At 34.3% G+C, this 21,314-nt stretch overlaps 2 protein-coding genes across 36 annotated transcripts in view; one reads left to right on the forward strand and one right to left on the reverse strand.

The window, feature by feature from the left end:
• The window catches only part of Dscam1 (Down syndrome cell adhesion molecule 1), a 175,663-nt gene extending 163,527 nt beyond the window's left edge, over positions 1-12,136 (forward strand). For 30 of the 35 annotated variants that reach the window (XM_089635741.1, XM_089635734.1, XM_089635742.1 and 27 more), the window contains 7 exons: positions 691-807; positions 1,293-1,486; positions 2,175-2,288; positions 3,466-3,607; positions 4,141-4,305; positions 8,367-8,427; positions 9,614-12,136. In XM_089635741.1, coding sequence (XP_089491867.1) covers positions 691-807; positions 1,293-1,486; positions 2,175-2,288; positions 3,466-3,607; positions 4,141-4,305; positions 8,367-8,427; positions 9,614-9,689 — 869 coding nt within the window. In that variant the 3' untranslated portion in view covers positions 9,690-12,136. Of the gene's footprint in view, positions 1-690; positions 808-1,292; positions 1,487-2,174; positions 2,289-3,465; positions 3,608-4,140; positions 4,365-8,366; positions 8,428-9,613 lie in introns of all 35 variants that reach the window. The other 5 variants (XM_089635750.1, XM_089635749.1, XR_016302632.1 and 2 more) reach the window with 4 other exon arrangements.
• A 1,301-nt stretch (positions 12,137-13,437) lies between these two features.
• ATPsyndelta (ATP synthase, delta subunit) lies at positions 13,438-19,693 on the reverse strand. The gene is made up of 6 exons (XM_089635346.1): positions 19,569-19,693; positions 19,037-19,160; positions 18,247-18,337; positions 17,861-17,967; positions 15,388-15,492; positions 13,438-13,594 (listed from the first exon to the last, which is right to left on the reverse strand). The coding sequence occupies exons 2-6, from the start codon at positions 19,151-19,153 to the stop codon at positions 13,532-13,534; spliced, it is 483 nt and encodes a 160-aa protein (XP_089491472.1). The 5' UTR covers positions 19,154-19,160; positions 19,569-19,693; the 3' UTR covers positions 13,438-13,531.
• Between the last annotated feature and the right edge of the window lie 1,621 nt (positions 19,694-21,314).

Below are 21,314 nucleotides of genomic sequence, written 5' to 3' on the forward strand. Positions count from 1 at the left end.
CACGCTTCAACGCATTGAAATTATTAAAATTCACTTGAGTGAATCAAATGCAAATCATCTTGAGTGATGAGGCCCATTTCCACCTCGGTGGCTTCGTCAACAAGCAAAATTGTCGCATCTGGGGCTCGGAAAACCCAAGAGTTATTGTTGAAAAGCCTTTCTATCCTCAACGTGTGACTGTTTGGTGCGGTTTATGGTCCGGCGGAGTCATTGGACCTTACTTTTTCGAAAATGAGGCTGGAGTAACAGTTACGGTGAATGGATTGCGCTATCGAGAGATGATTAATGATTTTTTATGGCCGGAATTGGATGGTATTGATCTGGACAACGTTTACTTTCAACAAGACGGCGCTACGTGCCACACAAGCAACGAAACCATTGATCTTTTACGGGAAAAATATCAAAATAACACCTCTTATTGGAAAACCCTGTATATAGCTGTAATAGCTTTTGACAGTTGCAAAATGCTTTCCCATGCTTTTGATTTAGTATGCCCACAGTTTTAATTGAATCTGACGGCTGGTAATAATAATAAAGACCTGTAATCCTCATAAAATAATTTCTCATTTTAGTTTTTCACATTGAATCTCATTTTCTTTAAACGTATTTGAGAGTAATTTTGCACCTGGCTCATAGATGTTGTATCGCTTGCTGTAAAGTATTGGTTTGCTCTAATTATTGTGGCATTAGGTAACTCTATGAGATCTCCCCACTCCACCTGGGATCCCCGGAGACACCAATATGAGGACCTTCGCAACTCCGGCAGGAATAATAACATGAGGAAGGGACCTCCTAATGGAAGATCAGGTAACGTCTTCATCAACTTTATTCCTTTCATGATGGGTACCTAGAAAACTTCAAGTTTGTGTTCAACGGTCAAGTTGAACAAACAATTACAATATATTGAAATTTTCTGAACCCGCATTTCGTAATAGTTGTTAACATTTCAATAATTATTTAATTGTTCTATAAAATCACAATGAGCAATGGAATTTACTCTTTCTACAAGTAAGTGTATTTCAATTTATTATGCCTATATATTTTTCATCCTACTAGAATTTAAAATTGATTGTCCTTCAATTGAAACCTTTTTTCGTATCTCCCTTTAATTTTATATTTTACACACTCTTACTTATTCCCTTTTTTGCTGTTACATGTTTATTTTGCCCAAAAGTGGTGAAAGTCGACTATTTGCAAATTATTATTTTGAAAGCTGACTATTTTTATTGATGATTCTGTATCACATTTGAAATGTTATAAGTTGTCAATACTAACTGAAATGAATACAACAGCTGGAATGGAAGATGAAATCTGCCCCTACGCCACATTCCACCTGCTGGGCTTCCGAGAGGAGATGGACCCCGCCAAGGCCGGCCTTAACTTCCAGACCTTCCCGCACGGCAACGGCATGCCCCACGCAGGCACCATGGGGCCCCCCCACCACAATTCCCATAACATCCATTCTCGCTCTGGATCACAAAGCATGGTTATTATTTTAACTTTTAACAAGGCACATATTTGACAGCATACAGACCTGATCATCATTGTTGATTTTCTCAGAAACATGACCTGTCACAGAGTAATTTAACATTACTGTTTATACTGGCCGTTGACGTGAATGCTCCACCAAGTGTCATTTTGGAAAATATCTCAAGTCCGAAAAAATAAGATAAGAAATACAATAGATTCCATAAAAGACAGTTATTTTTATAAATATTGTGTAGTGTACCAATTTTAATGCTAACTCGATGCGTCAAATTAATTATCTGTCTGAAATAAAACATTCAAATGTCAAATGTAGAAATATTTACCCATTCGATGGATTTGAACAATGTCTCAAGTGATCAATCTTGTCCCAGTATAAACAGTACTTGGCTGTTAACATGTTAAGTGTAACAAACATATAATCACTGCTTCTTTTGTAGCAACGTGCATTGTTAAATATTTACCCATTCGATGGATTTGAACAATGTCTCAAGTGATCAGTCTTGTTCCAGTATAAACAGTACTTGGCTGTTAACATGTTAAGTGTAACAAACATATAATCACTGCTTCTTTTGTAGCAACGTGCATTGTTAAATATTCATTTTTTTGTTTGATTTTCGTAGATGATTTTATTTGTGCAAAGAGTCGTATCGGTTTATTTACGGATTGATTAATTTTTCGTTTTACAGCCACGACAGAACAATCGTTATGCTCGTAAGAATTCTCAAGGCGGTAATAGCTCCATTTATACCCCTGCTCCTGAATATGACGATCCCGCTAACTGTGCCGAAGAAGATCAATATGTGAGGTTTTCTGCTTTCTCTATTCCATAAGTACCAGATATCAGTCGAGTCGTCTCAACTATTTATATTTATGTATTACGTTCTTTCCTAATTCTTTCTGTGCAGAATGATTCATTTCATCCGGCAGTATAACAACACCCACAGATGACCAATAATTGTTAATCGTTACTTACTATTCTGCTCAGAAAGGATTGAGAGCTTTATTTAGCTTGTTGTTTTGTCAACGCGTTAAATTGTGGTATAACGTCAACTTATGATAAGTGCAGAAGTGTTTCAATGTTGTTTCTTTCAGTTTTGTCCTTTTACATTTGCCATAACTATGATAAGTTCAACGGTCCAACAAATCACAAATCAAACTGTCAATTTGCACTTATCATATGTATTGACTTAAAATCATAATATTCATTGAATAAACTGTTTTCTGTAGTTCTAACTTGTCTTTGTGGTCGTTTTATAGCAATCTTAACCTTTTCCACACTCGAACTTGCAGTCAACATTCACGATGCAAAACTTTATCATGTTTAACATTTGCATATCAAAAATGTAATATGTACACCTTTAACCTCTAGTGTGCCAAGAAATCCACCTAGAATCTACTAATATATCACCGCTCTTGCCTCGATTTTTTGGTATTTTGAACCTTAAAAAATTCTCCTAGCTTACTAAAATACATTTTATTCGCTTGGCAAGGAAATAATGTACTATACTATTATTCTATCTTGTCGATTCGTCGCTTGCAGACATTGATTTTTTTTCTGTGAAAAAGTGCACTGCAAGTTCCGTTTCAAGAGTCATATTTTTAGTTTTGAAGAGTCTGTATTTATTTACAGGAAAGTCTCAAATATACATGTATACGATACATCAACACATTATCTAGTAAGACGGTACAATTTACAAAACATAATTTTGCAAAAAACAAGTACATAGGTTATTACGAACAGCCGGCGCATGGCGGGCCGCATTTTAATTGGCACACTAAGGGTTAAAATGAACATATGGTCCTGCCACTGAGAGTTGTAACCACTCTTTCTGTTACAAATTGGAAAGAAGGAGAGATTACAGTTGATCTGTCAGCAGCATGCCAATACAGCCGTGTAGAAAGGGTTAAGAATAGATTTCAGCCTTTAGTCAGGTCATCAAGACTTGTATTACAATAACGTTTGTTGATTGTTTCCAGCGCAACCGTTACTCTCGTCCCGCATACGGCCGTGCCGGTGGCCCCGAATACGATGACCCCGCGTCTTGCGCCCCTGAAGATGACCAGTACACCGGACAGTATGGAACCCCCTATGAACACTACGGATCCAGGCCCAGCTTTGGTAATTGACAAATATCCATTTCTTACATTAAATATTAATTACTGAACCCTTTATAGTTTTAAATGTAATACACGCTGTCCGGAAACTTGTAAATCTACATCACATTTGGAGTCCATTTTGTGCTATAACCTTTATTGATTTTAGCTTTCGTTTTCGAGTAAATCGAGCCCGAAGTTTGAATTTTGTAGATAAAAATAAATTTGTTGCTAGGGGGTTAATATCAGCTGTTTAATGTATTTTAAAATATGTAGATGCTTAGACCCGGCTCCAAAAGTTTTCATAAACTTTTAGTTGCCAAAAACGAAATGCTTATAAAATTGATAAAAAGCATTGTTTTTTGGGTTCTCTATGTGACGTAGATTCACCAATTTTCTATGAGTTTCCAGACACCTTTGCATACTTAACCCACCACTCCTGGGTGGGTATCCGTCACACTTGTCAACTCAGCCACTGACCGGTCTTATTGTACATGGTTCATTAGATTCTCACTATAGTTACAAGCAAATGACATGTGAAATATTAATGTGTTCCAGCTGGTTCCGGCCGCAACCTGAGCGCCTCCCCCGAACCCCCACCACCGCCCCCGCGCAACCAGCACCCCGGCCCCGGCGGTGATCCCAACGGTTCCTCCTTCAACGACTCCAAAGACTCCAACGAGATCTCCGAGGCCGAGTGCGACCAGCCCAGGGCGCTCTCAGGTAACTTCCGGAGACACTGAAGACCAGCAAACAAACAACACCAGAGCGGCCCCATTGTGGTTTCTATAATCATCTCTATTTCAGCTTTCATTTACCACCTTAATTGCGCTTGAATGCATATTAACTTCACTAATGGAATGACACCAACGACAAGCCTAGTCAACTTGACATTATCATCAAATCGACCGTTAATGCCATTTTGAATTTTTTGTCCTTCAATCACTCTAACTTGATTCTCGCCCGTTAGCATTTGATCAAATTTAATATTGGTTTGTTTGATCAGCCGTTACGCATAACAAAATGAGAACTACTGGCAGTTTGTTACAATATTTGAAGTGGAAAATGTCAAAAATGACTTTGCTGGCCAATTTGATGACAATGTCAAATGTGACAGGGCATCAAACGTAAAGTAAGGGTCTATAGATAAGTTTATCGCTGATTTGGAATGATGTCCATTCACACTTCTGTCGGCCAAGACTTAAACCCGGTGCAGCCTTAAACTAATTCTATTTTCACAGAATATGTGGAGTGTGAAAATAGGAAGGAAATCTAAACGGTGACATTTAAAAAAATATATTATCGACTGCATTTTCTCTAGCTTTTTATTTATAATTTTTAACAAATCTGCACTGTCAGCACCACAGTAATTTACTCTCGAGTACCTAGTTCAATAGAATTTACAGTTAACCCCTATGAGATGGTCGAAATTGAAATTTTTAAATCCAAATACAATATTGGAAATTATAATCGAAATAATAGACACACTTCTGCATATCATTTTTTTAGTTCGGAATTTTCATGCAATTTTCATTGCAAGTATCGAAATACATTCAAAATTTATTTTAGAAACTGCAGTCCACGTCAAGGTAGTCATAATTTCACTGGACTGCAAATGTAGTCAGCTACACTGTAGGGGTTAAACTGTAGGTACACTGAAAATCATGAGTAAATCCAAGAACTTTCATGTAACCTTCCTTTTATTCTAAAATTTAATGTTTTTTATTTAGTATGTGAATCATAAACCATCTTTCGTTGCTAAAAACTGCAAATGAAAATCTAATAATTTGACAAAATCGATAAATGACTGACCGTTCATTATTGGTAATCCGAACTAACTGACTATATTTATTGTGACTAATCATGTTTTTCGTGTAACAATACTATCTTAATGCTATTTTATACACAACACATAATAATATAATCTATAATATAACCGTTTATGTGCTTTATATTTTGGTTTTGTTAAGAAAATTATTTTATTCTTTCTATTGGGAAATATTATCGAAAAATTCATTTTTGTAGGTATTTACGTTTTGTAACTAAACATTGCATGTCTGATAACACAGGTGCATCTTAGCAATAATTAAAAACATTACAAAAAAAAATGAAAAGATTTGTAAATTGAAGCCATTAAATTAATCTAATTTACACCTGATGTCATATTTTATTATTAAATCTGTAGTTAATCAAAAGCACTTTTTGTATTTTCAGATTTAATTGTATTAAATGCGTAATTAGATAATGAATGCTACTTTTCAAAATATCTATTTCAATCTCATTAAATTAATGATTTTTACAGTGAAATTCTCGATAGTCAGTAAATGATTGTTTGCAACATTCTATTTTTAATTATTTCGAGTCATGTGATATTTTTTGCATTGATCAATATTATTATTTTTTTACACCTTCAATCATTTGTATGTTTGTTGCAATGTAATATTGTCTGCTTTGGTAAAGTTACAAATTTGCTACTTCAACGCTCTCACTGGTTTATCAACAAATTTAGTTGGGTTAACCCCTCCGACTTTTCGCGAACTTGAAGCTAAGATGTCTTTACCGAAATGTCAATTTCACGAAAACGTTGTGTTATTACCGCCTCACAATCAAAGCTCTATAAATGAAACATTACTGAACGGAGCCGAATAGTAAAAACTGTTTTAGAAAGGTTACAAAATAGGCTTTCAAATTGTTGTATCATAAATAAATATTAACATTTGTAAATATTTAAATTTAGAATGGAAACATGAAAAAATTGTAAAAATGACTCACCTGTAATGTTTTATGTAAAAACGATACTAAAATCACGGATAATGTAAAAAAAAAAACACTTATTTCATCGTACAAATGTACAATAAACAATTCTGTCACTTCACTTTTTGACCATTTCATACAAAATATATTTTTAAAAAAATAATTAAACTTGCGAGGCGGGTCGGCACGTCAAACGGCTTTCTTGGCGTCGTTTTACGATTTGGCGGGTAAAATTTGCTTCCACTGAGTAGGTCTTTTTACGGGTTTCTATGGATAACTTTGAATAGAGATGTGAAGCTTCATTCAATACGAATATTCTATTTTTTGTTTTAGGGATGTCACTAGAAGAATAACGGAGTTATGACGATTTTTGTGGAAACACACGCGTTGACGTGTAAACACGCTTATTGTACTTGACTGCTATCGTTATTTTATCGTGTATATCTGCTTACGTTGCTGACCGGTTAATATTGATAGCACACTTTAACACACATAATATTATCCAAACTTACATTATGAACGTCTTTGAAAGTTATATATAAATAAATCGAAATTGGCGTGTTTATTTTACTTTGGATTACATTAATATGTCCAAAATACCAGGGTCTGTAAAATGGCATAACTTTTACACTTTAAAAAAAGGATTGCCAACTGGTCGATTGTGAAGCAAAATTTGGTGATTGCGATTATTATGATTGTGAATTTTGAAAATAATAAAAAAATTATTTTAATTTACATCCGTGAGAGAATAAAATAATATCCTGGTTCTAGAGCAGATTGGTTTTTCTAGATTCGTGCTTATCTTTAAGAGGAAGCTACAAGCCAAAAATGTGTATATCTTGATATACCATATATCGTAGGTAATAGGCATTAAAATCGCTTGACAAACGGAGTCTAGAAACATTCGATTTCAAGCAAAAAACTGGTTTTTATTTATTTTGTAAATAATTTTATAAGAAAGCAAAAAGTTAATCAAGTGAAACAGTCACAGATAATCTTAGCTATAATACTGTATTTTTTAAAAGTTGTTTCCTTTATGCGTTCATACATTTCTATTGAAAAAAAATTTTTTAGTAATAATAATAATAATAATTGGATAATTTGTAGAGCGCCGTTTTTGTGAAAAATCACCTCAAGGGCGCTGTTTGAGCTGTTTGTCGTGAGTTTGCATTTATATTTTTTATTGAGTAATTTATTTTTTTATTTGTAATTCTACTCAAGCGAAACGATAGGAAAACCTTCAATTTATCTAAAGCATATTTTTTGGTATTCATAATGTTCACCAATTCGTTATAAAGATTAATTAAAATAGTGATTTGGCATTAAGCTTCGCCTTAATGAAACGCATTAATGGTCAATGTTTAGGAGATCAAAGAAAAGTAACAGCAAAAATTCTGATAATATTGCTGTTTTATCCATTGAGTTTTTTTTAACCTTCATTTTTAATTGGGATTGACTTCTAACACAATTCTTATCAAATCTTTTAATGATACTGTTTTTAGATCTTCAAAACATTGACTGCTTCATCTATCTCTCTATTTATGTAAATCTCTCTCTCTAGTGTCTGTGGGGGGCGGGCGGCGTGGATTTGATTTTTATACAAATCTACAGTGTTGAGGAAGGTTGACGGTGATGTCTATATTTGATTCCGAAAAAGTCTGCATAAAGTCCGACAACGCCGGGGACTTCAGCTAGTTAAAGATAAGCATGAATCTGACAAAACCAATTTGTCCATTGATTGGTTATTAATTTTTTCTTCTATCGTTATAAATTTTAGATTATGTTAGACATTCTTTAATTATTCATGTGTTGATTAATGTATGGTTCTGCAGCTGAGAGCTTCCTTTGTAACCTCTTGTTCTGTTACATGCTTAGTTTCTGAGAAAGAGATTACAACAGAGCTAACAACGGGTTAATCTTTACAATAATCTTTTGGTGTTGATAAACTGGTGTGAGCTACGTTTGTGTTCTCTATTTGTCTGATAGTATTGTATTGTTGACTATTTTGTGATGTTGTAATTATTTTCCAGTAAGAGCGCACAATACCAAGGATGGCATGACCACCGAGGAAATGCGAAAACTCATCGAAAGGTCAGTCAATGTTGACAACCTTTCCTAACACATATCCCACTTGTCTTGATTTTGCTGCATCTCTCTCTCACTATCTCCCACCATCCGACCTGGGCAGCACGGTGTGGTATATGATCCATGGATAAGTTGGGCGGAAAAAGCTCAGGAGGCATTCATCCATCAGGATACAGTGATAACTCATAATTATAATATCAAAATGCACTCCGTATTAACTAATTCTTTTTGCACAGAAAATATGATCCTTTTCAAGCCTACACGGTAAAAAAAGGTATTATTTTTTTCACATCCTGTCTTTAACTTTTCCTGGAAAGTACCACTAAGTTAATAGAGTTTGATTCTCTATTTGTATTTTTAACAGTTTGCACCCGATCCTTTCAAACCTACATGGTAAAAAAGGTTTTAATCACATTTTGTCTTTAAATTTTCCTGGCAAGTCCCATTAAGTTAATAGAATTTGATTCTCTTAATTAATTTGTATTTTTAACAGCAAGCGGCTTCAAGCCATTTGTTTTAACTGAAAATCTCTAATCATAATTGAGATGCAATGGTGAAAAATAATTTTTAGTTAAATTTTCATAACATTTTTAGAAACTGTTTAAAAAAGGTGCGTTTCAATGTCATCATTTAAAGTTTCTAACAATGTTACGGAATTAAAATGAAATATGTCTTTTGGAATTTAACTCTTGTGTCATTTTATATTATCTTTGGTTCCATGACAATCCGTTAATCAGGAAACCGTAAGTCTGAGTGTTGCATGAAGTAAATTAATTGTTGCTTAGTATTTCCCTACCATTTTTGTTCATTTAATTGTTTATTTTATATTTTTTGTTTTTTAACATTTATTTGTCCACTAATATGTCTATTTATTAACCGAGTAAAACTTTGCTCAACCTAATCTATACAATAATATAATATAAAATATACACACATTTTTCGTCATGTCAAATATGTATTAGTAAGTGAGAAAAGCATGATTTTGTATGCCCTTTACTCAAATATAATAAAATATCATCAAGGGATAAATCTACATACAAATATACTCGTTGTAGGTTTGGTTTGTGTCCCTTTTCATGCATAGAATAGATAAATAGAACCCTTGTACCCTTCCTCATCTTGGCTTTGTACTGATTGCTGCTGAGGATATGCGAGTGTGGTGCGATGATGCGGTGTGTGCGTTGTGTTGCAGAAACGAAGCAGCAAACCCCCACCAACAATTCCAAAGCAGCGGGGGACTCACAACCTACGATACTGTGGCAGTGTAATCTGTAAGGACCCGTAGCCGCCTCTCGTCGCTATTCAACAAGACCTGCGCTCTTTACAATTTACCCGTTGACGCGAATGTTTGACATTCAGTCGATGATGCCACGTTATGTTTAGATATTATTTGATAATTTGCAGATAGTGTCATGGCCTTTCTCGCATAACTTCCCAAATATGGTTTTGATCAATCTGTTTTGCTCTGGTATATTAATATACATACATATACGATTAAATTTTCAAATACCTACTTATCTAGTCTGTTTAAAATTAATATTGCTAATCTATTAATGTAATCATCATTATATGGATGTTTTCACTCTAGTGGAATTAAGAAGTATTAACCGTTCTAATTAATTATCGTAACGTAGTTTAAATTAAAATTTCATGTCAATCTCCTTTGAAACTTTGAAGTAGTGTGTGTTTTGATCTTTACCAACTTATCCCTGCGAGATGTTATGATATTCGAGATGGTTGTGTATGTATTGGCTTTTCAAAAGCAATATTTTGTTAATCAACTATTATTTTATTGTTAGTTAGCTTTATATTTTCTAAGTGGCATTCATTAAACACCCTTAAAGCGCAACACAATCCTATTGACAGTTGTGCCATACTTTGTTGTATATTTTGAGACGATATTCTTTATAATTAATTGTAATTTTATTTCTTACCCTTTTATATTTAAAGTTTTTATGAAATATGCCATTGTAAAATATTTTTTATCAGGTGCTTATTATGTATTTTGACGGGGAAAAAGTAAAGGGTAATTGTATGAAAATGACACGGCCAAAATAGCTATTTATTACTTGCAATTTTACCTCAGGTGTAATTTGTGGGTTCTTTGTATGTTCGCGTGACTTTAGATGTTTTGCTATATTTCCAATATGGCGAATGCTCACAGTTTAATAATGAATTACTCTCGATACATCATTTGAAATAATTTGGCCAAATCATTTGAAACAATTTGTGTAAAAATTTTAGGAAAGAATTGCATGATATTTATTTTCTGAGATAGGGAATTTAAATATTACACGGTTAGCTGCATTCTGATTTAAATATTACACGGTTAGCCATTCTTGTATGATAAAATAACTCTGCTTAATTTAATGTTTTCTTAGATGACTAATTTTCTCTCATTTTCTGTATAAATTAAGCTCAACATTAAATATGTGATATTTTCATCCAGTGTTAGAGAATTGTGTCACTTTTCTACAACTTTTTTTAACATAATGACACACCAAACTGCTTAGCCGCGTGACATGTCACCGGCAAGTTGATATGTATTTTCAACCAGAAATTAGCTTTGTCAATTTTTTGACATTTATGTTCATTGTGTTAAATATTTTTTATGGCATTGATTACATAAAATTAGGAATAATATATGTAGAAACTTATCTTAACCCAATAAACTTTCTAGTAAATAGTATACTGAAATATTTATCCAATATTGATATTACATACTGTAATCTTTGCTAATAAATTTTACACGGGAATATTTGAAAGATAAATTTTCTGTACCAGTAATGCTCATTACAATATTTCAGTTTTCCCAGACTAACAATTACAACATCAACTTACTATATACTACAAATGAAGCATTTGACTTTTAGAGTAATAAAAGACATTGAGTCATTTAAAATTGCTTACCATTATAATATGATATAGTTTGAAATATTCTTCTAGGTTAAGTGTGCGATGCACGCGATATTTGTATAGATTTAAAGTAATCCTCAATCCCTTGAAAGCGTGTAGCCGGAGTAGCGAGTGGGCAAGGGGTGGTCCTCAGTAGATCACATAATAAGAAGTCTGAATGAATTGCTCTTGATAACTAGCTTGTCTGATAACTCGGAAGCTTGAAATGAGGTTATATTAGCTTGCCTAATAAATAACTAAGAAGTTTGAAATGAGGTTATACTAGCTCGTCTAGTAACTAAGAAGTTTGAAATGAGGTTATAAGTAATCCCAGATCACTTTATTCATATATTAATCTCTTCATAGCAACATTAGCTAAGATATTAATATTGTATGTCATAAAATATAATCTGTATGTCAAATATACACAAATAAATGTTTTTCAATGCGTGTTTTGTCGTAGATATTGTAAGATGCTTGCTTATTACACGTGCGTTTCCATTTAATATTTATTGTATAATTTTCTAAATTCCTTTTTTGTATATGTAATCGTTTAAGTTGCTCTATTCTTGTGTATTCATACTGTGGGGTTTGTTTGAACCTTTGATTTCACTTTGGATACAGAATAGAATTTCAACCCTTGAATGCTGATGGATGAGATCTAACCCAGATTTCATTCCGCACGACGTGTTCGTATTGACTACGACACGCGATACGAGACAGTATGTATCACTCTATAGAGTCTGAATGTGATTGTAACCTATAACCTAATGCAAGTTGTACCAAAGTGTTTTTGTAATTTTATTTGTCAATAAATCAATCAAATTAATCATTATTTCATTGAATTATATTACCTGGCTTTACCCGATTTTCTCTTTTTAAAATCCGCCCATACGAATGAACATACCGCCACAACTTCATAGTAAAAAAATCCACCAATGGGAAGCCCGGCCCAGCGCAGATTTACAGATCATACAAAGAAGCTAAAAAAACCTATGGTATATTATTATAACAAAGTATGTAGTTGGTATCTAACGGCCAAAATTTGTTATTTGAGTGCACGGCGAATGCTTTGTTGGACTCGCAACGGAATCGAACGCACGCATTTGGGTGACATCCTCTGCGTCTGTGGGTTTCGAACAGCAGATATTTCCACCTTCACGTGTATCTCAATATTTTCTTTATTGTTGTCAAGTAAATGATTATGCGTTTTATTTACTTGATTCTGCATTTCAACAATTATTTGTTGCACTGATTTCAAGTAGGCACTGTTATTTTCTTTTTTTAAATTACTTTATTCAATGCCACAAATGTTTAATGGACGTATTATTTAAAGTCGTCAATAGAGTAGGCACTTACTGATATTTTTTAAGATTATTTTTAAACTTAATAAACAAATATGGGATCTTGTTGACAGGCGTTTTTTAACCGGCTAACGGGCAGGTGCGAAAAACAGTTGTTCACGATTAGTTTATATAATGGAGACATTCCTGATGTCTACGATCTCATCAGTTTGAAACAAGAAGTGATTGACAATACACGTTCCTAATGTCTACTAGAAATAAAGTTCAAACTCATTTTTTTCTTTTTCAGGTAATGTCTCAAATTTGTCATGTAAAATCGAGCAGATTTCCTTCCACGCCGTTAATTAAGCTGCTCTTCATGTCCATAGTACTGATCTATTTTCCACTAAAGTGACTAATTGCTCCACATCAATATTCCGGTCCATATTTATATTTAAATTGCGCTACAAAATAAAATATTAGGGGGCGAAAACTTCTGTCCGTCCGGCGTCATTAACACATTCATATAGCCTGACGATGTTCACTGCACCAGGCTGGGTGACGTTCCGCCGAGGGACGACGGGTGAGCAGCCGGTGCAGATACTACTACCAACGGGTGGATGTCCGGTGCATGAACAAACTTCGTACCTAACTTATACAACACTGAGCAACGGGCACCGGTCTGCTGGAAAAAACATACTGTCGCCTGTTGTCGTCAACAAGAGCCCTAATTGTGCTGATTGTTTGTGAAACGGTTTCCTAGTTCTGAAGTACATACATATCACGAACCACCACTGTCAATAATATAAAGGATGTGGGTGCCAAGAAAAAGATGCTGTTGGTTAATAAACAATAATTATTTATAATTTATAGTTGTACGGCTATGGATTTACATGAGTTGTTGATAAATTGTTGGAGGAGTCGCAAGTTGCTTACGACGCTGCCTTAACAATTTCCTCGGCTACTTCAATGGCAATCTGCGCCTCAGCCTTGGCCTGAAACAAACAATAAATACTTGTTAAGCAAATTATTTATACATTTATTCTGCTGTAACAGTAAACAAAATACTTCAAAGGCTCTTTGAAGAATTCTTCAAAACAACAGGTCAACTTACAAGATACAGTATCAAATCATACATTTTTTGTAAAAGCCCAGCTACACTACTCAAGAAGTTGATCGAAGTTGACCGAATACGATAGTGTGGGCACGAACTTCACTTCGCTTCGGGCAACTTCGCTTCGCTTCGCCCGACTTCCGATTGTTGTCGGTAAATGCGCCCGAGTCAAAGGACTCGAAGCGTTACTCGTGAAGTTACACGAGTGTGTGGGCACGCACTTCGAACTTCGGCTAACTTCGTCGAGGACTTCGTCGAAGCGAGTAGTGTAGCTGACACTTAATACTGAATGAGATAGTTTACAAAGTTTTTATACATTTAAGTAGACTAAAATATATTTTTAACACTTTTTATGTAAAACTTGCACATAAGGTTACCCCTCCACTGTAAGAAGTTTTGTATTTCAATCTCACGAAAAAGAAAACCATATGAGAGAGGTTTCACTGCATTAATCTGTACACCATTCAACAATCAGACCATGCGCAGCTCGATTTTGGAATTTTTTTAAATTTATCAACTTACACAGCTTGTTCTGAAACCTTCATTTTTTTAATTACAATAACATAAAAATGTAATCTATACTAGTCCCAGCGAGAATTCATCGATGATCGTCATCTTCATTCTCAAACGACTTGTATGAAAATGAAAAAACAGAAGATACTAGAACGATGACTTCATGTTCCTACAGAGGTTGTCTTCTTGTTAGGAATAATTTACGGAACCATCCCGTAAGGACAAAATATAAAATTAAATAAACAAAACTAAAGCGAGACAGATATAAGTACTTCGACTAAATGGCGAGAGATCTCGTGCCAGAAACTGAGAATTGGGCACTTTGTTTTTTTCTATGTACAGGGTGCATTAAAACAGACAGTGCAATTTTGAAGGGCTATTAAAAAATGGCACAAATTACAGAAATGGTGTTTTGACACATCTCGACAGGTATAGCGGCGATTTCCTCCTGAATTCGATCCTCGAGTTCTTATATGGTGTGCGGCTGATGTTTAAAAACAGTTTCCTTCTTGTAGTCCCACAGGAAGAAGTCGCAAATGCCCAAATCAGGTGAGCGCGTGAGCAGAGAGACGAGGCACGCAGGGAACATACAGATGCAGTTTCATCATTGAAACTTGAGCAGTATGGGTCATAGCACCGTCCTGTTGAAACCAGATGTCTATGGGTTACCGAAAAATGACTACGCGTAAGATTGAAGTGCAGCCGGAAGGGCTGCTGGGTGGCGACGAAAGAACGGCCATTTTCAAGAAATGTGCGGACGACGAAGCCCCGGTGTTGTCCGGACCAAATCATGGTAATGACTGAAAACCGCACGACCCTCCCAACACAGTGAGCCCCTCCTAGATTTCTACCCTCACCACACGGGATGTACCGGCACTTCAAAACTGCACTGACTGTTTTGTTGCACCCGTATGTATCTGGATGAAGAAAGATATTTCTTCTTCAATATTTCAACTGAAGATGTCAATGGAATAAAGCCACATTTTAAACCCAAATCGAGTACCGTTTGACCTATACATTCTGCACACACAGTCGCGCCGTGGGATTGACTTTCCAATCTTGGTCAGCCACGGGTAAAACAGTGTTCATTTCTGTGCCTAAACACAGAGGATTTACAATCAACCTTTGTCCTTATAGTTAATTATAATACATAATACGTACAATGTCGGTAGAAGCAGAGTTGAGTTCTTGCTGGGCTTTGGAGAGTGCTTCCTGGGCGGCCGAGCGGTCCAGGCCTTCCACGGGGTGCGCCTCCTCGGCCAATACCTGCAAATTACATAATTTCAACATAATAACCCATTTTTTCAATCAATGGAGATGTTCTGCTAAATCATTTCCACCCCATTACAACACTAACAAATTATGAAAATAAGGAACTCCAGTAAAAAATATTATGGCTTAAAAAAAAATTCATATGGATGAGCAATCGCTGACTCTGAAGTTTTATTAAAGGTAGACTCGTCATTTAAAAATTAATAAAACACCATCACATTAAAACGACCTGTTCGGTTGGCACGACTCACTCTGTTGATTCTGACATAACGGGTCATGGAACTCAGTCCACATTTCATTCTGGTTTTGTATAGAGATGAACCAATGAAACTCAAGCTTTGTTTGAATTTAAAAGATTTTATCTTGTTGTTTCAGTGTTCACGGAATTGAAACATAATTTAGGCTCTCAATAATTAAAATCCGGATTGAAAACGACAGAAATTGGTTACAAAACAAAAACTCTCGACGCCGCCATACAAAATACAGTGCTTGTTAAAATAAAATGTAGGCTTTTTGTGACGTCACACAGATACACCTCAAATTTGGTGCAACTTGGGACCCGAAATATTAAAACTTTGACAATTATTTTAGCTATTAAACTTGAGGAAAGTACGGCCGTACCGAGTACGTCAGTAGAAAAAGCATAAAGGAGTATGGACGTACACAGTACGGCGGTGTTTATGGGAATCCTCCTAATAATGATATTAATTATTGATAATAATATAATATATTTTTTATTATTAATATCTCATTAATTCGGTTATTTTGATTCTATATAAGTATTTTTTAAACAAAGTTAGATTTTTAATAATACATACTATAGATACAACTTTAAAAAGATGGGAATTTTTGAGGTAAAAAAATCTTTCTTCTCTCAAAAAGACACTTACATTTAACAGAATTTGAACAGTTCATAAAATTCCGAAGTTACTTTTCAAGTTCTGTGAAAGTACTACTCGGACATGAATCTCTCAATATGAGAAAATATTGTTGCATATTAAATTCAAGTGAATCTTTACAATGCTGGCTTTTCGAAGCAACCTACCCCATTACGTGGCATATTTTCACAGTGTTTTAGTTATGCGACAGCTACGTAGATAGGTTTGAAAATCATTATAAAATTTGATGACTTCAACATAGTAGAAAACGTGATGAAAAGTATTCATTTTTGCTAGACTAGTGTTGCCATTGTAGTGTTGGTCGCAGAAGACTGGTGTTGCCGACGAGTTTACAGAGTATCGGCAATGTGTGCCTTTGAATGAAACTCCGCGCTTATGTATGGCGGTAGTCGCCAAGATACTTGAATCGTCAAGATTACTTGCATATCTCTGTGGAAGAAGGACCTTACATTAAACATGAACACTTCACAGAAAGAACGTTGTTTTAGAGATGTGAAATGACACAATGTCTATTGATGTTGTTTTGGAGATACGCAACATACATATACTTATTTTATCAAGGACGCGATAAGACACAACAAACTGGAAAGTCAAGTTTTGCATTGCAGTACTATGAAGCCTGTCTCTATTTGACTTTTTTTTAGTTTTTCTGAATATTTTTAACTTTTCCCATCTAACTTATCAGGGGGTCAATACAATGTCGCGCTGTCGATAGCCAGACCGATATTGATAGTGAAATAAATTATAAATGGAAAAACGCTGGCAATACTTAAGGTATTTTCTATAAATCGACATTCCTAAACGTCAGACGGCTACGTAAAAGTTAAAAATACTAATAAGTTGACATTGTAGAATTGAAATAATAACTTTAATGTATATTGGAAGTCCGCATGTACTTATTGACACTAAAAAGAGATTTAATTAGTAATAACTTTTGTTTATCCTTCTTCTGGAATGTAATCAATCGATTGTGGATCGTGTTCATGATTTTTAAAATACTAGGAGCTTAGTTAGTTATGTACATCCATTCATTAAAAAGCCAGTTATTTTGTAGAATTATATTCTGACCGTGCTCGCAAATATCGCTAACTGAACATAGGTGACGGATTTCGACCGTGCCAGACCTCCAGGTAGATATACTCACAGTATTGCCCTACTAAAAGACCGGTATTTGGAATCGAAATGTTTCCGTTTCCGATTCCTGAAAATCGTGTTTCGTGTTGAGCAAGCAAGGTAGAATTTTTAACTACAAACTAAATTATTTATGTAGTTTGAAACGTTTATGTAGAATTTTCAACGAGACAATAATTTTTGTAGTGATTTTCATTGACTTCACAAAATACACGTCAAGTGACAAAAGACTTGCGATAGTATGTGTCATATCACGAATCTCTGTTTTCTGGTAAGTATCCATTTAATGGGAACAAAAATATTTAATTTTTAGGTTTAAATAAGTTTTATACCTGAACAGAGGAATCGTCGTTAATTGTGATTGTTCCTGAAGACACAAAGATTTTGTTGACTTTGCCATCATTTTCATATACGGTGACTACACCTGGCTTCAACACGGCTGAAAATAAAATTTAAACTGTTAAAAATATGGCTTTAAAAATTAATATTGACAGCATTGTAATGCTGCGCCACCAGCTACAAACAACTGAAATAAATAAAGGAATGAACATGAATTCAGTACATAATATTAGATAGCGACAGACCAACCATGGGATGGTTCGATACTTTGGGGAATCCGCTTGTACAGTGCTGGTGTACACTGCGCCTTAAGTTTGACTTTAGATTTATGGAAATTAATACTTCATTTGTATGAAAGAAACACTTTTAAACAGCTCACCGAGTGTTGGCACGTGCTTGGGCAGGATACCGAAAGCTCCGCTGAAAGATGGAACATCTACTTGCTTGACATTAGCAGCATCGTAGAACACCTAGAATCATTCATCAATGAATTAATCAAATTCTTAATATTACCAATTTGTGATTTTGCACAAAAACAGAGCTATACGGATCATCTAAATGTTATTATTATTATTAATTACAGGCTTATAAAATTGTACAAGAACTAGGGGAAGGTGGTATATAATAAATTTAAATGGTCAATTAATGTAAAGACATTACAAAGTTACTAGAAGAATCAATAAAATGAGCAATTTAAGTTGAGCAATTAATTTTTTGTTTTGTTTTTCTAAACTCGCATAATTCCTTAGAACAGGCAATGTCTACTTAGGAATTAATATCAACCGGGCATGATAATGGCAATTTCAACATACATGTACCTGTTTTTATAATAAATTATTGCATGTAATATGTACAAATGTAAAGTAGAAAAAAAATAAAAATAAATAGGTGCTGTAAGCTGGGCGCGACTTTTGTTAAAAAAATGTAGTGGAAGATTAAAGACTAGTCATTGACAATTGTATTTATGCCATAGAACTATCCTAAAATGCAGTAGTTTTAACGCAATGTTTTTTTTTGAAGTGATAAATTATCAAAAACGATTCAGCCATATCGTATGCATATAGCAAATCATATAATATATTTCAGCCATAGGGAGAAGGTTATGCATTGTTGTTGAGGAAAATTGTAAGTTGTAGGTATATTTAACTCAGTAAAACAGTGTTGCTTACTTGGTTGGCAGCGACGAAGGTGAAAGACATCTCATCAGCGTAGGCCCTGCTCTGCATGGCACGCATAGCCCCCATACGACCCGCCAATAACCGAGCTCCACGGATTGTAAAAGCCATTTTTAATCTAAAAAAATAATAAAAATATATTAAAACTTCATATTACTACAACCACCAATGATGAAGTCAGACTGAAGTCAGGTCGAATCTCCTATCATACATAATCATTAACCGAGATGAATCGCTCGAACAATAACTTTATAAAAAAACATAAGATGACAGGGTCACAACTATCAAAACATTGAAATATAAACCGAGAATAAGCAGAGAATAACATGTTTTCAAATTTTCATGCATAATTCACGCCACAAACCTATTTCTTTTGTAAAGTTATGTAATGAAAATGAAGGTTATGTTTTGGAGCAGAACTGGAGAAAAAATCTTATCAATTATAATTTAAAGAGATCGCGGAGAATTATTACATAAAAGAGTTAACACGAAAGAAACATATAATTAAATAACCTATCAAAAATACCTGAAAAAGCCCGGTTGACAGAAAGATAAAAAGATGGAGGAATGAAATGTGAAGATAGTCACAATTGATAATTGAAACTGTCAGTTTGACCAACATTAAGATCGTGAGTATAGACTTCTGACATGAAAGTGCACGCGTTCAGAGTTCAATAATTATTTTATTTTCTAAGGTTGGGTCCAATGCAACAGAATCGTTGTAAGAAAAACAAATGATACGTTTTCTTATTCACGCATTGTGATTGGTTTATTTATGCACGCATTTAATGTTTTATTAGTAAGTTGCGTGGTTTTCCGATTTTCAATCAGAAATAATATTACCGTATTTTCGAGTTTGATTCACGACTAAGAACTTTGACGCTTTCAAAAAATTATTTCCGATCAGACATTGTCTAATCTAATCTTTTGCATTATTTTAGATACATTTGCGCGCGTGGTGTAAATTTGACACTCAACTACGTATACTTTTATTATTATAATGTAACCACCGGTAAAAACAACACACCTGCAATCTGTATAGCATTGGAGTATAAATTAGTAGAATAGTATTACGCAGGAGTATAAAATGCGCACTGCGCCCTGTCTGCACAATAATAATATTATATCGAATGCACCAAGTCTGTAAATAAACAGTAAATTGAAAACGATGTATTGGGGGATTATTTTATGTTTTTGGTCATGATATTTTAATGTAATAAATGAATAATTAATGACAAATAATAATTAACAATTTTTATTTATCATTACGTTTTTACGCATTATTATTTTTATTAATTTTAAGTTTCACCAATACGCTCAACTTACAATATTTCTTTTTCTAACATGATATGGGTGGTGTGGTGTATAATTTATTTATTTATCCAAAGGGCTTTTACGAGTAGGTATTACAACTTTAAGATGACAGATAATTTTTAAACGTAAGAAGAAATAATAAAACTAAAATTACAATAGATTAAAAATTCAACAAACAAAAATAGAAAAATACAGTGATCAAATAGATTTACAAATATAGAACAGAAGGTTTAAGAGTAGTATTGGAAAACATATTTTATGTGATCCACAAAGTTAACATTAATATGCCAATATCACAAGCACTGGAACATTCTGCTATGTAATCGATTTCAGCCTGAATTTTAGCTTGAACGCTGACTGGTGGCGGTAAACATTGATTGAACTATGCTTTACCTAGTCTGTGTAGTCCCTGATTTGGCGATAATTATTAGCAGACCTTGGAACACTATATAGAGGAGAGTGGTATATTTATGATATAGAGCCATAGATACACGCAAGGAAATAAGGTTCGTCAAATCCATGGCATCCAATCTGTCTGTCTGACAAACTAAATTGGGTCATTTTGCGCCTTGATGATAAGTCGATGAAGTTTAGTAAGTCCATTAAAAAGGCGTAATTAAGATCTTAGATTGGTATTCGAAGTTTGAAATTAATAAATCTTAGAAACTTATGCTGGACTCTCTCAATTTTTAATTGGTGGATCTTATAAAATGAAGCCCAGATTGTCGAATTACACTCTAGATTGCTTTTCACCAACCCGGTAAATAATAATTTCAAGGAATTCGTTAATTTAAAATCTTTCACCATCCTCAAAACAAACCCCAAACATTTCTTGGTATTGTTAGCTATTTCATTTATATTAGTATATGTTGCATATCACCAGTCTCAAAAAACCTACTTTTTTCCAACCGGCTCGGTATTTTGTATGGGAGTCGAGACGTTTTTTATTCTTAAGATT

This window comes from Hesperophylax consimilis, chromosome 9 (assembly GCF_061612785.1).
Source record: "Hesperophylax consimilis isolate HC1 chromosome 9, BYU_Hcon_1.0, whole genome shotgun sequence".
Classification (NCBI taxonomy): domain Eukaryota; kingdom Metazoa; phylum Arthropoda; class Insecta; order Trichoptera; family Limnephilidae; genus Hesperophylax; species Hesperophylax consimilis.